This window comes from Odontesthes bonariensis, chromosome 8 (genome assembly GCF_027942865.1).
Source record: "Odontesthes bonariensis isolate fOdoBon6 chromosome 8, fOdoBon6.hap1, whole genome shotgun sequence".
Lineage (NCBI taxonomy): Eukaryota > Metazoa > Chordata > Actinopteri > Atheriniformes > Atherinopsidae > Odontesthes > Odontesthes bonariensis.
In genome coordinates, this window is record NC_134513.1 from 2,110,557 (window position 1) to 2,124,504 (window position 13,948).

At 42.0% G+C, this 13,948-nt stretch overlaps 1 protein-coding gene and 1 long non-coding RNA gene across 2 annotated transcripts in view; one reads left to right on the forward strand and one right to left on the reverse strand.

The window, feature by feature from the left end:
- Window positions 1–3,814: 3,814 nt before the first annotated feature.
- Window positions 3,815–4,299, reverse strand: LOC142385739 (uncharacterized). The gene is made up of 3 exons (XR_012770221.1): window positions 4,134–4,299; window positions 3,954–4,041; window positions 3,815–3,850 (listed from the first exon to the last, which is right to left on the reverse strand). It is a non-coding gene; the product is annotated as an uncharacterized LOC142385739 (long non-coding RNA).
- Window positions 4,300–9,026: 4,727 nt separating this feature from the next.
- Window positions 9,027–13,948, forward strand: part of slc2a13a (solute carrier family 2 member 13a) — a 108,557-nt gene continuing 103,635 nt past the window's right edge. The window contains exon 1 of the mRNA XM_075471297.1: window positions 9,027–9,821. Coding sequence (XP_075327412.1) covers window positions 9,233–9,821 — 589 coding nt within the window. The 5' untranslated portion in view covers window positions 9,027–9,232. The remainder of the gene's footprint in view (window positions 9,822–13,948) is intronic.

Here is a 13,948-nt window from a genome sequence, read left to right on the forward strand (position 1 = left end):
TCAAACTGGGTTTATTAACAAAGACTAAATACAAACAAAAAGCGCGGCTGAGCCGGAAACAATAAACAAGGAACTTGACATGGCAATAAATAAATAAATACTTAACTCGAAGATGATGGGAACATGAGTAACAACGGGAAGCAAGGCAGGCAGGTAAGGTAAGGAAAGAATCTCACAAAGAAACACAAAGGACTGAGAACTAAATAGGGAGTGAGAGTGATTGGGCACAAGGTGCAGTGAGTGAACTAATGGAGAAACCAAGACATGAAACACAACAACATAACTTGAAACATGATCACTAAAAACATGAGTCCATGGGCGTGACAGAGCCCCCCCCCCCTCAAGGGGCGGATCCCAGACGACCCTAAAAGTCTGCGGGTGGGAGGGAGGGGCTAAAAGCCGGTCAGACGGGGGACCAGAACACCGGTGGCGTGGCTGCAGTGGCCGATCAGGCATGCGGTAAGAAGTACCGGCTTCGGGCGGCAGGAGACGGTGGTCTGGCGGGCGCCCAGACTTCCGTCGGCGTGGCGGCAGGAGGGGCCGGAGACCGTCCAGCAGGCGGCCAGACATCCGGCAGGGGGGGGGGAGCCCCCCCTTTAAGGGATGGATCCCAGACATCCCCAATGTCTGGGGGTGGGAGGGAGGGAGGGGCTCGAAAAAGTGAGTCCATGGGCCGGGGCACCATGGGCTCTGAGGCTTTGTCAGGCCCTGTGGCCTCGTGGTCAGGCCCCAGAGCCTCTGTGGCTGGGGCCAGCTCGGAGACGGCTGGGGCCGCTGGGTCTCTGGACTGAGAATCTGTGGGCTGAGGTGTTAAAGAGGTGAGGGGGGATGTGCACAGCGTGCTTACCTTTTCTGGTTCCAAACCGAAAATTTCCAACAGCAAGGCACGCTGCACACTCCTCGCCACCTGCAGGATACCGGACAGATTCTCAGTCCAGGCTTGGAGAATCCGCTCCTCTGAGAGAAAACCCAGCAGTTTGTTGGTTGCCTCCAGCCTCAGCCACGAGGTGGTGTCCCAGAAGTCTTCCAATAGGTCCCAGAAACGGTTTGAGGCCCCGTTTACACGATAGGAAGACGCAGATATTTTCCTGCGGTTTGGCCTCTCATTTACACCAAAACCCCGTTTTTAATCACAGAAAACGATTATTTCTAAAACCTCCGGCCAAAGTGGAGATTTCTGATAACGCCGGTTATGTGTTGCCGTGTCAACTGGGAGAAACAGCGTTTTAGGTTCTTAAACGTCACATTATGCGCCAGAAAATGCCTAACGTCATGCGAGCGCCTTGTGTTTACAGTTTGTTTGGCTACTGATCAGGATTATCATGGATGATATAATCGGTTGATCTGGTTTGACCCATATTGAATAAACACAGACACACGTCTTCATTTTTCAGACATTTTACTTCTGAAGAGATCTGACACTTGACAGACACAAAATCAAATTGCGTGTTTGTCATTAATCCAGAAAAAGTCGCTCGTGTTATTTGTTGGTGTCGATTCTGAGGATTGTGATTGGCTGGCATGGCTTTATTCCTTTCCCTACACTGGTTTGGCAGAGTTATTATGGCGCTTGACGGCGTATTTATGCGGGTTGATGTAAATGACAAGTTTTTTGAAAACGATGTTGTGTGCACGATGTTATTATTGAAAACGGAGGGGGGGGGAAATATCTGTTTCTCTAAATACCCGGCTATGTGTAAATGTGGCCTGAGTCCGCCGCACCCATAGCTGGTGAGATTCTTCTGTCAGGAGGGTGTAGGGGAGGTGAAGGTAGGACACGGATGCGGACTTCAAAATATAAAACTGGGTTTATTAACAGAAACAAAGTACAAACAAAAAGCGCGGCTGAGCCGGATTCAGAAAACTACTGTGGAAAAAATAATCAAGGAACTTGGCATGGCAATAAATAAATAAATACTTAACTCGAAGATGATGGGAACATGAGTAACAACGGGAAGCAAAGCAGGCAGGTAAGGTAAGGAAAGAATCTCACAAAGAAACACAAAGGACTGAGAACTAAATAGAGTGAGAGTGATTGGGCACAAGGTGCAGCTGGTGAACTAATGGAGAAACCAAGACATGAAACACAAAAACATAACTTGAAACATGATCACTAAAAACATGAGTCCATGGGCGTGACAGAAAACAATATGATCCACAATAGGTAAGATATTAGGTCCTTTATTATGTGCAAACACTTTTCCAAACCAGACAGGTTAACGTAAGACAAACAAATGTGGAGGAAATAAGGAAAGGGCCGGGCTGCATGAACCAGGATGTAGTTAGTTAATGTTCAGCGTTGGAGCTGAGAAAAAAGCACCGCTTTGTCCTGAAAAATGTATTTATTAAGGCTAAGTACACACGTAGCCGGGTACACTTTTAAAACCGAATGTTTCCCCCCCTCCGTTTATAAAATAATCTGTATCCACATTACCTCGTTTTCGGAAAAAAAAACTTCCACACATAACCGAACATCTGCGTTTTCACCTGTCTTGACAACCCAAATGCATTTGCTGTTTTGCGTAATCTGCCCTCGTCAGCTAAATGATAAAGTGTGCACGCAACTTTTTTGAGCACGCTGACAGTGGACTGCCCCTCGATATGAGGACGTAATAATTCCGACAGCGAGAGGACTGAGGACCGGGACATGGAAATTGTCACGCCATTCCTCTGGGAGTACGACTTGGGCGTGTAAAATCAAGGCAGTAAACAGCGCCTGCACAATAATAAGCACCACAGTTCTCAGGCATCCATGCTTCTTCAGTAAACAAAGGTCGCACTTTAGACTTTAAAGCAGATTTGTTGTTGTTTTGGCGCATATTGTGACGTTCGAAAACGCAAAACTCCGGTTATCTCTGTCTACACGCAGCTGCATGAACGGAGTTTTCAAAAATCTTCACTTTGCCCGGAGTTTTTAAAAACATTCGTTTACGATGCGTTTTCATGTGGATGAAGGGTCCAAACGTAGAAAAATATATTCGTTTTAGCGGATACCGGCTACGTGTGGATGGGGCCTGAGAGACGGGATCTAACAACTGTGTTGGGAGGACGAGTAAAGAAAGTTTTTAAAGAAGAAACGAGTGTTTTTTTTACTCAGAAATGTTGCGTTTCGCTGAGTTTTACTGCTGAACCCTACTAACAATTTTACGTTCCGAGAATGTTCCTGGAACGTAAGCCCTTGGTTGTTTTTAGGTTCTGAGTACGTTGATTTTTTTTCGGTTCTAATTTGGTTAGCAGGTTACACCTATTTAGGTTCCCAGAACGTTATGTGTGTGGTTCCTATTACTTTCCCTTGCCGTTCCCATATGGTTCCCACAACGTTGTTGGTTAGATATTTGGTTCCCTAGACGTTCTCATGAGGTTCCCCCAACCTTGTTTATTATGTGTTGGTTCCCCTATACAACCAAAGGGAACGTTTTTAAGTGGTAGATTTTGGTTTGGTTATAACCAAACCTTTAGAGAACCAAAGTCAAACGTTTTATTTCAGTTCTCTGTAACAAGGTTATTATGCATTCTAGTAACATGGTTGATACATATTTGGGTTCTTTCCCACAATGTTGTCATATTTCTAGTTTGTAAAAATGCACGACAACTATTTACTTCAGAGCTAAGCAGTGATGGCAAATGTTGCAGGACGAGAATGTTTAATACCAAATCAATACTGTTAAATACAAGAATAAACATCAAAAATGGGTGTATTTGCATGGTTTTATTTCAATAAAACAATAATAATAAAATATAAACAAAAAAACAGTATGAATAAAATACAATTAACTACAATAATAAAAAAAATGGGTGTGGGTGCTGATGGTGGTATATGGTTCAGTCTGTTCCGTCTTGAGGAGCTGGCCTAAAAAGAATACGAAACGGTTTAATCCAACTTAGTACCAATATTTAATTTCATTAATGTGACTATTTAGAGATTGATATGACAGACTAAAGTTTACATTTACCTTCTGTGCGGTGCAAATTTCAGTGCATGGCTAATGCACTCTTCTATGTCAGCAACCTTTGTTAGCGGGTAGTTCTGCATGCAGGCCTCTACAAATGAAAGTTTAAAAAAAGTTACACATTTAAACCTCAATCAAACTTGGCATAACACTGAATTGTAAAAAAATACCTGTTAAACTTACCGGTAATAACTTTGTACAGGGCCAGGCCCTGGAAGGGCTTTTTTGCCCTCCTCCCCCTCAGGCTGTACTCCCCCAGGACCTGATTTGTAGCCACCTGGCGTAACATGCGCCGAACGGCGGCCCCCGGATTCGCCCCACCCAGGCTTCCCAGGAAACGTTTCTAGAAAAAGACTAAACAAATTAAATGAAGTGAAAACAAATGAAAAGCTTATGTGGTCTACTTTCATTATTCAAATTAAACACATTACATGCATACATCTTCGTATATAATTATAACCAATTAATTACCATTTGGTTCTTCGAAGCTAAAGAGAAAAGCTGCAGCATGACGGCGTATAAAAGAGGACATTAGGGAGGCAGAGTCTCTTAACCTTTGTGTGGTCTTAACATTGTGTTTACTCCTTTTTTCCTACGGGTCAGAAATGCCCCGCCCTACCAAAGCCCCAAAATAAAGCAACTTAGTGGAATTTTAAATCCAAAATCTATTTAGTATGATGAAACCACCTGTTATTTATATATTCAACTCAATTCAATACATTTTTTATCATGTATTTTTGTTACACAATACAAATTTTTAATTTTTTTTACCACAAACCAACTGTCATAACAGTTTTCTTTTAAATAATAAAGGTTTATTATTGTGAAGTAATTACTTCTGGATTAATTATATTGAAAGGGAAAAAAATTAGTCAACAATCTGGAACCAAGGAACCAAGAACTGGTACTTTGATTCAGGGAACCTTTATATCCTTTATATCCATATACAGAGGATATAAATTCAACTTCCAGTTTCTTTGATGTGTGTTAGAGAGAGTTTGTGTCGCCTTTGAACTTTTTTCTGGTGTTTAAATGTTTTTATAATTCATTCATTCAGTCAAAAATGACCCATAAGACAATCTTTGTACCCTAGTGGTGTACAGCCCACATGGAAGCATAAACAAAAATAAAGTATGACTTTTTCTAATGATGGGGTCCCTTTAGGAAAAGTCATAACATTTACAGTTGGAAAAAGATAGTTTAAGGTGTTTTTTCTACAGCTAAACATGGTCGTGGGTCACTTTGGACCCGCAGGACAACAGGAGGGTTAAAAATAAAGGCGGCCATTTTACAAAGCTACGAAGTTTACACTGAAAAAAGTGACTTTTTGGAGAGTAAGTAAACTCTATTAGAGTAACTGTCATAATCTCTACCTTGTATTTTGTAAGATTCAGTTAGAACTCGAGCTTCTTAAGTAAAATTAAACATTTTATTAACGTAATACATGAATTATGGGGGAAGAGGAAGTTTTACTTAGGTTTCCTCATACAATTTAAATGTTTAATAGTTGTATGTACATAAACCTAGAAATACTACATAAACTTTACTCTGAAAGTGTATCGTTCAAATCTACTAAGTTACTTCAAAACAGCAAATACTACAGATATATAACATTTACTTAAAATTTTGAGTAAATTGAGTAGTTTTCAGTGTACACTGAAAAAAAACAACTCATAAGATTTACTTAAAAAACCCTTTGTAAGTATTTGCACTATAAAACATAACAGTTTTGAAGATATTAAGTAACATTTACTTAATTACATCTAAGTTTTAAGTTATAGTTATTTAAACAAATTAAAGGCGGGGTAGGGGATCTTTTTCTGGAACATTTTTTTACATATTGCTTGAAATACTCTTCACACCCCCATTGCAACCAATTAATTAAAAGTTTTGACACAAATATGAAAAGTTTTAGTGGCCTCTAGAACGTACAATCTAGGAAAAACAGTATCCAATCATACTGAACGGACCGTTCACAATGATTGGATACTGATGCCGTCTATCAAACTGCAATCTGCTCCTCCCTCCCCCTCCTTCCCCCTGTGCACGTACCCTGCTCCGTGAACGAATAAAGCCTGATTTATGCTTCAGGCGCAAAGCCTCTGACGCTCGGACGCAGAGCCTCTGCGAGCGTCAAAATCTTGACCACTCCCCCACGCAGAGGCTCTGCGCGCGTTGTCGTGCACCTCAGAAAAATCCTGACTACGCGTCGGACGCACGCAGACCACCAACGGAAGTGCGCAGACTAAAGCGGCTGTGATTGGTCCTCGGTGTGCCTTTCCGGTTGTCTGTGTGGCTTCCTCCTTTGCATTTTCGCCAACTCCAATAAAAGAAGCTGTTCTTCTTCGATGTCGAGCAACTCCAGATCTTGCATACACTTTTTTTTTTTTTTTTAAATAAACACTTCCGCCGGCGCCCCCGAATTTCTCGTCACCGCCCACCGAAATTCTCGCGAGGGGAAACTGCTGTGCGTCCCGAGAAATTCCAGACCGAGGTTGCAGAACCATAACATGAAAAGTGGTTCGCGACCAGAGCAAAGCAACACGTCAAGACGATAGACGCAGAAGTATAATCCGCCCTTTACGCGTCCAGAAGCTTGGCAGGAAGCTAAACTAGAGCCAGCTTGGCTAGCACCTAGCATTATTAAACGTATAGTTAGCATATACTAAATACTAAATACGGCAACGATCGATGCTTGCTGTCAGAACAGCGCTCGTGCACCTTCGTGCTCGTGCGCGTTCATGTACTCTAGAGGCGTGCCTTCGGGGGGAAAGTGAAGAAAAGGGTTGGTACTTTTTACCTGTGTATTTTCAAAATGTAGCTTCGCTGGACTCAAAATCCAGGATCTCCTACCCTACTTTTAAGTCTAGTCTACTTGTTTTTCATAGGCAGGAACATCATTTTAGTAAATTTTTTAGTTAAGTAAATGTTATATATCTGTAGTATTTGCTGTTTTGAAGTAACTTAGTAGATTTTAACGATACACTTTCAGAGTAAAGTTTATGTAGTATTTCTAGATTTATGTACATACAACTATTAAACATTTAAATTGTATGAGGAAACCTAAGTAAAACTTACTCTTTCCCCATAATTCATGTGTTACGTTAATATGATGTTTAATTTTACTTAAGAAGCTCGAGTTCTTACTGAATCTTAAAAATACAAGGTAGAGATTATGACAGTTACTCTAATAGAGTTTACTTACTCACCAAAAAGTCACTTTTTTCAGTGTGGAGGGATTATATATCCCATCTGACCTGGGAACACCTCAGGATCCCCCAGGAGGAGCTGGAGGGGGGGTTTACCTGCTGGTTCTGACTTCAGATAAAAGGAAGAACCAATCATCTCGTCCAATGAGTCAAAAAAAATGTTTTGGCAGAAAGAGCGGAGTTGACTGAAATAAAAATAGAAGTTCTGGTAAGATATTAATTTTATGAATATTTTATATTTTTTTGATGGTGTGGCGGTTTTATTCCTGACTCATGCAAAGCACTTTTGTTCTGTGCAACAAACAAACAAACAAACAAGTGGAACAAACTGCCAGTGGAGATTAAACTTTCACCAAATGGAGACATTTTTAAATCCAGGTTAAAAACATTTCTGTTCTCATGTGTCTATGCATGAAATCTGCACGCTATCTTTTAACTTATCTGGACTGTTGCTGGTTTTTAAATTCATTTAAATGATTTTATTTGTTTCCCTTTACATTCTTTTATGTATTTTTAATGCTTCTTCCACTCCCTGCTGCAATGCTTTTATTTTATGTAAAGCACTTTGAATTGTTTTGTACATAGTTTTGTAATATAATAGAATATAATAAATAGAATAGAAAAATACTTTATTTATCCCCCAATGGGGGAAATTTAAATTAGTCAAGTAGCTCAAAAAATTATTAATATTTACAATGAAAATAAAAATGAAAATACTACTACTAACTAATAATAATAATAATAAATGACTAAACAAATAAATATAAATAAATAAAATAAAAAAATCAATCAATTTGAGAAGAAATTAAATGTGCTATACAAATCAATTTGATTTGATTTTGATTTGAAACTACAATGTTGAGTCCACTCCCTGCTGCAATGCTTTTATTTTATGTAAAGCACTTTGAACTGTTCTGTACATGAAATGTGCTACAGATACATTTGATTTGATTTAATTCAGCGTTATTTCTCTGAAAAGTGAGCTGAAAACACGAGCTGCAGTTCTGAGTCTGTCCTGTAGAGGGCGGCAGTTTCCCAGGTTTCCCGCAGGTCTGAGATGCTTTCAGAAATGAGCTGTTTCTGTTGGTTATTAAATGAGTGTAAGGAGCAGAAATGCCGCTCCTCTTTTGCCCATATTTCAGTGTGTTTCCTGCAGTCTTTTGCCCATATTTCAGTGTTTTTCCTGCAGTCTTTTGCCCATATTTCAGTGTGTTTCCTGCAGTCTTTTGCCCATATTTCAGTGTTTTTCCTGCAGTCTTTTGCCCATATTTCAGTGTGTTTCCTGCAGTCTTTTGCCCATATTTCAGTGTGTTTCCTGCAGTCTTTTGCCCATATTTCAGTGTGTTTCCTGCAGTCTTTTGCCCATATTTCAGTGTGTTTCCTGCAGTCTTTTGCCCATATTTCAGTGTGTTTCCTGCAGTCTTTTGCCCATATTTCAGTGTGTTTCCTGCAGTCTTTTGCCCATATTTCAGTGTGTTTCCTGCAGTCTTTTGCCCATATTTCAGTGTGTCTCCTGCAGTCTTTTCCCCATATTTCAGTGTGTTTCCTGCAGTCTTTTGCCCATATTTCAGTGTTTTTCCTGCAGTCTTTTGCCCATATTTCAGTGTGTCTCCTGCAGTCTTTTCCCCATATTTCAGTGTGTCTCCTGCAGTCTTTTGCCCATATTTCAGTGTGTTTCCTGCCCTTCTCAGCTCAGTGTTCCGCTGTTTCTCAGTGATGGAGCTGAGCTCCTCTCAGTAAATGACCTGCTGTCTGCACCACGTTTCCAAAACAATGTGTCTCTGCGTCATGGCGACGCTGGTGGTGACGGAGAGGTCCACTACACTCCTCCTCCCTCACCTTTCCTCTCCACTCATCCTCAACTCTCATCAGGACCGCTGGAGGACAACTTTCCAGCAGCCAGCCGCACCTTCCACCTGCTTCTGGGGGATCTGCTGCTGTAACTCCGGCTGAGGGGAGGATTTACTTTCACTGTGTTTTTCTTTAATCTCTTTTTATTTATTTATTTAGAAGCATCAGGTTCCTTAAACTCAGCCGCCCCCTGTTCTGTGTTGGATTTGTTGGATTTCCCATATGTCGCGAAAGCAGGGCGACCATGACTACACCCTCCGGAGTATGAGCAACCTGATGGGCGAGCGGTGGAAGAAAGTCAGCGACGGAGGAGAGCGGAGCCTCATCAAAGCCGCGTCCGGCGCCGGCACCAGCAGCCCGGGCGCAGCCGCCGGAGGAGCCGCCGGAGCCTCCGGAGCCGCCGCCGCCGCCGCAGCATCCTCCACCTCCGGGTCCACCGGGGACCTGGAGAGGGCTGCCCGCAAGCAGTTCCAGCAAGATGTCACGCCCGGGTTCGTGTACGTGCTGGCGGTGTTCTCCGCGCTGGGGGGCTTCCTGTACGGCTACGACACCGGCGTGATCTCCGGGGCGATGCTGATGCTGAAGCGGGAGCTGGAGCTGAGCGCGCTGTGGCAGGAGCTGCTCATCTCCAGCACCGTGGCCGCGGCCGCCCTCTCCGCCCTGCTGGGCGGCTTCCTCAACGGGCTGTTCGGGCGGAGAGTCTGCATCCTGTTGGCCAGCTTCTTCTTCACCGTCGGGGGCATCGTGCTGAGCACCGCTCCCGGAAAAGAGGCGCTGCTGGCGGGGAGGCTCATCGTCGGAGTGGGTTTAGGTAAGAGATGTTTAAAGTTTAAAAAAAAAAAACTTTTTGTTTAAACCTTTAACTTCCGACTAAGAAAAATAAAAAACTAAATAATAATTTATTTTTAAGGTTTAGGTAAGACGCCCAGAGATGTTCCCATCAGCCTTAAAGTTAAAAAAAAAACAAAAAACTTTTCGTTTCATGTGGACTAAATGAGTCTGAAATTGTATTTTAAACCTTTAACTTCTGACTAAGAAAAAAAAAACTAAATAATAATTTATTTTTAGGGTGAAACTTTGTGGTTAAAGTGACGTCATAAGACTTAAACTAAGTTTAAAGATGGATTAGGTGGGTTCACTTGCACTGGTGGAAAACTGCCGGATATGTCAGGGTTTACTTCACTTTTAACTTGTTGATTGGAAACTTGTAAAGTGATCTCAGCCCACCAACATACGCCAATGGGTCATCGATATACCAGGATCAATCAATCATGGAGAAATTCAAAGCAAACCTTCCTTCTGCATGAACACAATCGGACTCAAAGTAACAGAAGAAGAAGAAGCAGAAGAAGAAGAAGAAGAAGAAGAAGAAGAAGAAGAAGAAGAAGAAGAAGAGGAAGAAGAAGAAGAGGAGAGTGAGTATCGGGGCTAGCAGGCATCTAAAGAACCTTCAGAGCTATTAAATGTACAGAGCTGGACAGTTTGATCCCAATTTGTTGGCAAATAAATGGTCAGTTGTTCACATAATGGGTCAGCCAGAGAAAGCCCGATGCTATCAGGCTGAAAGGGGCTTTATTTTGCCACCTGTTGAACCGGTGAGGGGCATACTTTGGTGAATAAATTGACTGCTTTGCCCTGCTTGTGCGGTCCTAAGGGACCAAGGGTGTTCAATCCAGTGGCCAAAGGCAGCTAGCTGTTAGCTTAGCAGTGAAACATGCTGAATGTGGCTCAGCTCGCAGTTATCTCAGACCTACAGTCACACACACTCAGAAAATAAAGTGCAGAATGTACCTTTAGGGGTACGATGGCTCGTCCCTGGGGCAGTACCCTCAGAAGGTATAGTTTTGTACCCTTATTCTGAAGTAGCCTAACACAGACTGTCTATTGTACCCCAGCATGTAGAAAAAAAGGATATATATGTACCTTTTGGACCCTCACAAAGGAAAGGAAAGGAAAGGAAAGGAAAGGAAAGGTCTGACTTTTTCCTGGAGAACCATTTTGTGATGCAAATGTATTACTCTGTTGAACGCATATTGTTCTGAGAAGCAAAACGCTTTATTTTTTAAACCCCAGCCAACTAGCCGGACTACCTTCATCAACACCAAAACGAGGCTGGAACTCTGCTCACAGGACGCAGCAGGGGGTAAGAAGATGTTCAGAAATGATGCTGCTGATATGGGATGTTACACAGCTTCATGTCAGAAGAGACGAACTGTCCCTTTAAAGAGGCGAACTGTCCCTTTAACATCTGCAAAGCAACCTTGCTTCCTTCCCTTGGTGCATGTTCCCTCTCTCCTCTTTGCACAGACCTTTTTCCCTCTTTGTGGATCGGTAGTTAAATCATAACTCTGCCTTTGATCAGAACTCAACGGTTCTCCATTTTTATTAAATCAGCGTCTCTTGTCTGTGTGTTCCATCATCTGTATAAAATAAAAAGGGTTGTTAAAGCTGACTTTAAAGGCCTCCGCCTCCTCTGAGAGCAGTGAGTGCTCGTTTCGGTTATCCGTGGAGGAACCGCAGAACATTTCTTCTTTTTCATGATTTTTTGTGAGAACTACCCCTAAGTAAAGAGGTTTGCTTTTACCTACTCGACAAATTTCAATCCACTTCCTCTAATGGTTTTGGCCTGCAGTGCATGTCATCGGATGCACATTTGTTGCTGCTTATCTGTATTTAAGTGATGTGACGGTGACCCTTTGTGGTGGAAATGCTGACAGGGAAAAGATAAACGCAGATGTAATGATTTACAGCTGAGAGACGAAGAAAAATCAAATGAAAGCTTCATGTTTTTCTGCCACCATCGACCACGTTTCAGTCTGTGAAAGATGTTTTCTCCAATTCAAGGCTGTAAAAAAAAAATCATGGAAAATGAGCTTTGATATATTCAGCTGCTTCTCGTTCCTTTTGTTTTTATTCTGTTTTTAGATGTACGGAGAAAAAGGCAAAGTCTTCCGCTGGCTAACACGCTTATGTCTTCCACTAGCTAACTTGCTAATGTCTTCCACTAGCTAACTTGCTAATGTCTTCCACTAGCTAACTGGACGACATCTTCCGCTAGATAACTGGCTAACGTTTTCCACTAGCTAACTGGCTAACAGGCTAATGTCTTCCACTAGCTAACTGGATGACATCTGCCACTGAGTAACTGTCTAATAATTTCTACTAGCTAACTGGCTAACAGACTCACATCTTTCGCTAGCTAACTGGCTAACATCTTCCGCTAGTTATCAGTGAAAACATGGCAAAGATGTGACAGTGACCCTTTGTGGTGGAAATGCTGACAGGGAAAAGATAAACGCAAATGTAATGATTTACAGCTGAGAGATGAAGAAAAATCATGTTTTTCTGCCACCATCGACCACGTTTCAGTCTGTGAAAGATGTTTTCTCCAATTCAAGGCTGTAAAAAAAAAAATCATGGAAAATGAGCTTTGATATATTCAGCTGCTTCTCTTTCCTCTTGTTTTTGTTCTGCTGTAATTCTCCAAACTCCAAAGTCTGCTGACCTTCATGTTTGATTCCCATTTACTGCTCAGATATGATTTTTTCTTGGCCTGTTCACATTAATCTTTTCAATGTGGCCAATATCAGGTGTTAGTGTGAACAGTTCAACATACTGAACCGACCTGCATGCGCAAAAAACAACAAAGAAATCACTTGGTACAAGAATTCAAAAACGGAAATGGAGATGCAGGCGTCTCTTTACACTCAAACTTCTGTGTCATGGAAGTAGGAAACTTAATAAATTAGCTGTAAGGAGAAGAAAAAGGCAAAGTCTTCTGTTGGCTAACACGCTAATGTCTTCCACTAGCTAACTGGCTAACTGGCTTACATCTTCTGCTAGCTAAATGGCTTACATCTTCCACTGAGTAACTGGCTGTGTTCGAAACCGCCTATTTCTCCTACTACACCTGCTAACTTTAACTTTTTTTAAGTTCCCGGATGCATACTAGATTCTCCTAAATGTTGGGTATGCATCATGAGGTTACTACTCATACTCAAACTACCAAAGATGCAACATAACGTGACGTCGCCGATAGTCATTTCCACTCAAAACGGCAGTTTCAAGCTAGCTACAACGAGGGTAGGTTCACTTCCTGTTTTCAAAACAAAAGCACCAATTGTATGGTAATGGCACAGATTCTATAATAGGACAGATACGCCACTCACGGTGCATTTCCGGTTTCCAACGAGGCGATTTTGGTTGCAGTTCCACCCTCTTTCCACGTGGGGCGCTCAATTTTGGAGACCAGAATGAATGGAGTCCTATGGAGTTATACGCCCTATCGTGCCCTTATCTCAACATATAATTTTTTCTCTAGTAATTTGAATGTTGTTTTCGAAAGAGGATGTTTAGAAATACCCATGGCTGAGTTTTAGATTTTTAGAGCCACTCATTGGCTTAAAAAAAGGATTTGAAGTGTATATGACGTCATACATAGCTGGTCGACCAGCTGTCATTAGCACAATGCTAGCGCGTTGTGGACAACAAGAAGCCAACCTGTAAGAAATCAAAGGGATATATGTACTCGTTCAGTAGATTTTTGACTTGAAACCCATGTTGAGCTCTCAGAAACTACATTCAAATCTGAGCGCTCTTGAGGAGACTTAGGTGAAACTGACCATTTGTAGCATCTAGCTCCATTGGGCCCCATTCATTCTGGTCTCCACGACGCCCCCAGTGGAATTCCGGTGGAACTGCAGCCAAAAAGCCGGTACAATGGGGCTTAATAGAGAGTGGCAAGGCTGTTAGTTATAATGGCTGTGGTAATGGCTTTCCCTATGATAAAAGGCAACGGGTATTTTATTTTGTGAAAATAACAGGAAGTGCGTTGCTCGCTGCGGCTAGCTTTAGTAGCGCCGAATTCGTGGGAACAAAATTGTAAATAGCCGGTATTTTGTCAGGTTTTCAACACGTTGGGGATCTAAACGACTACTT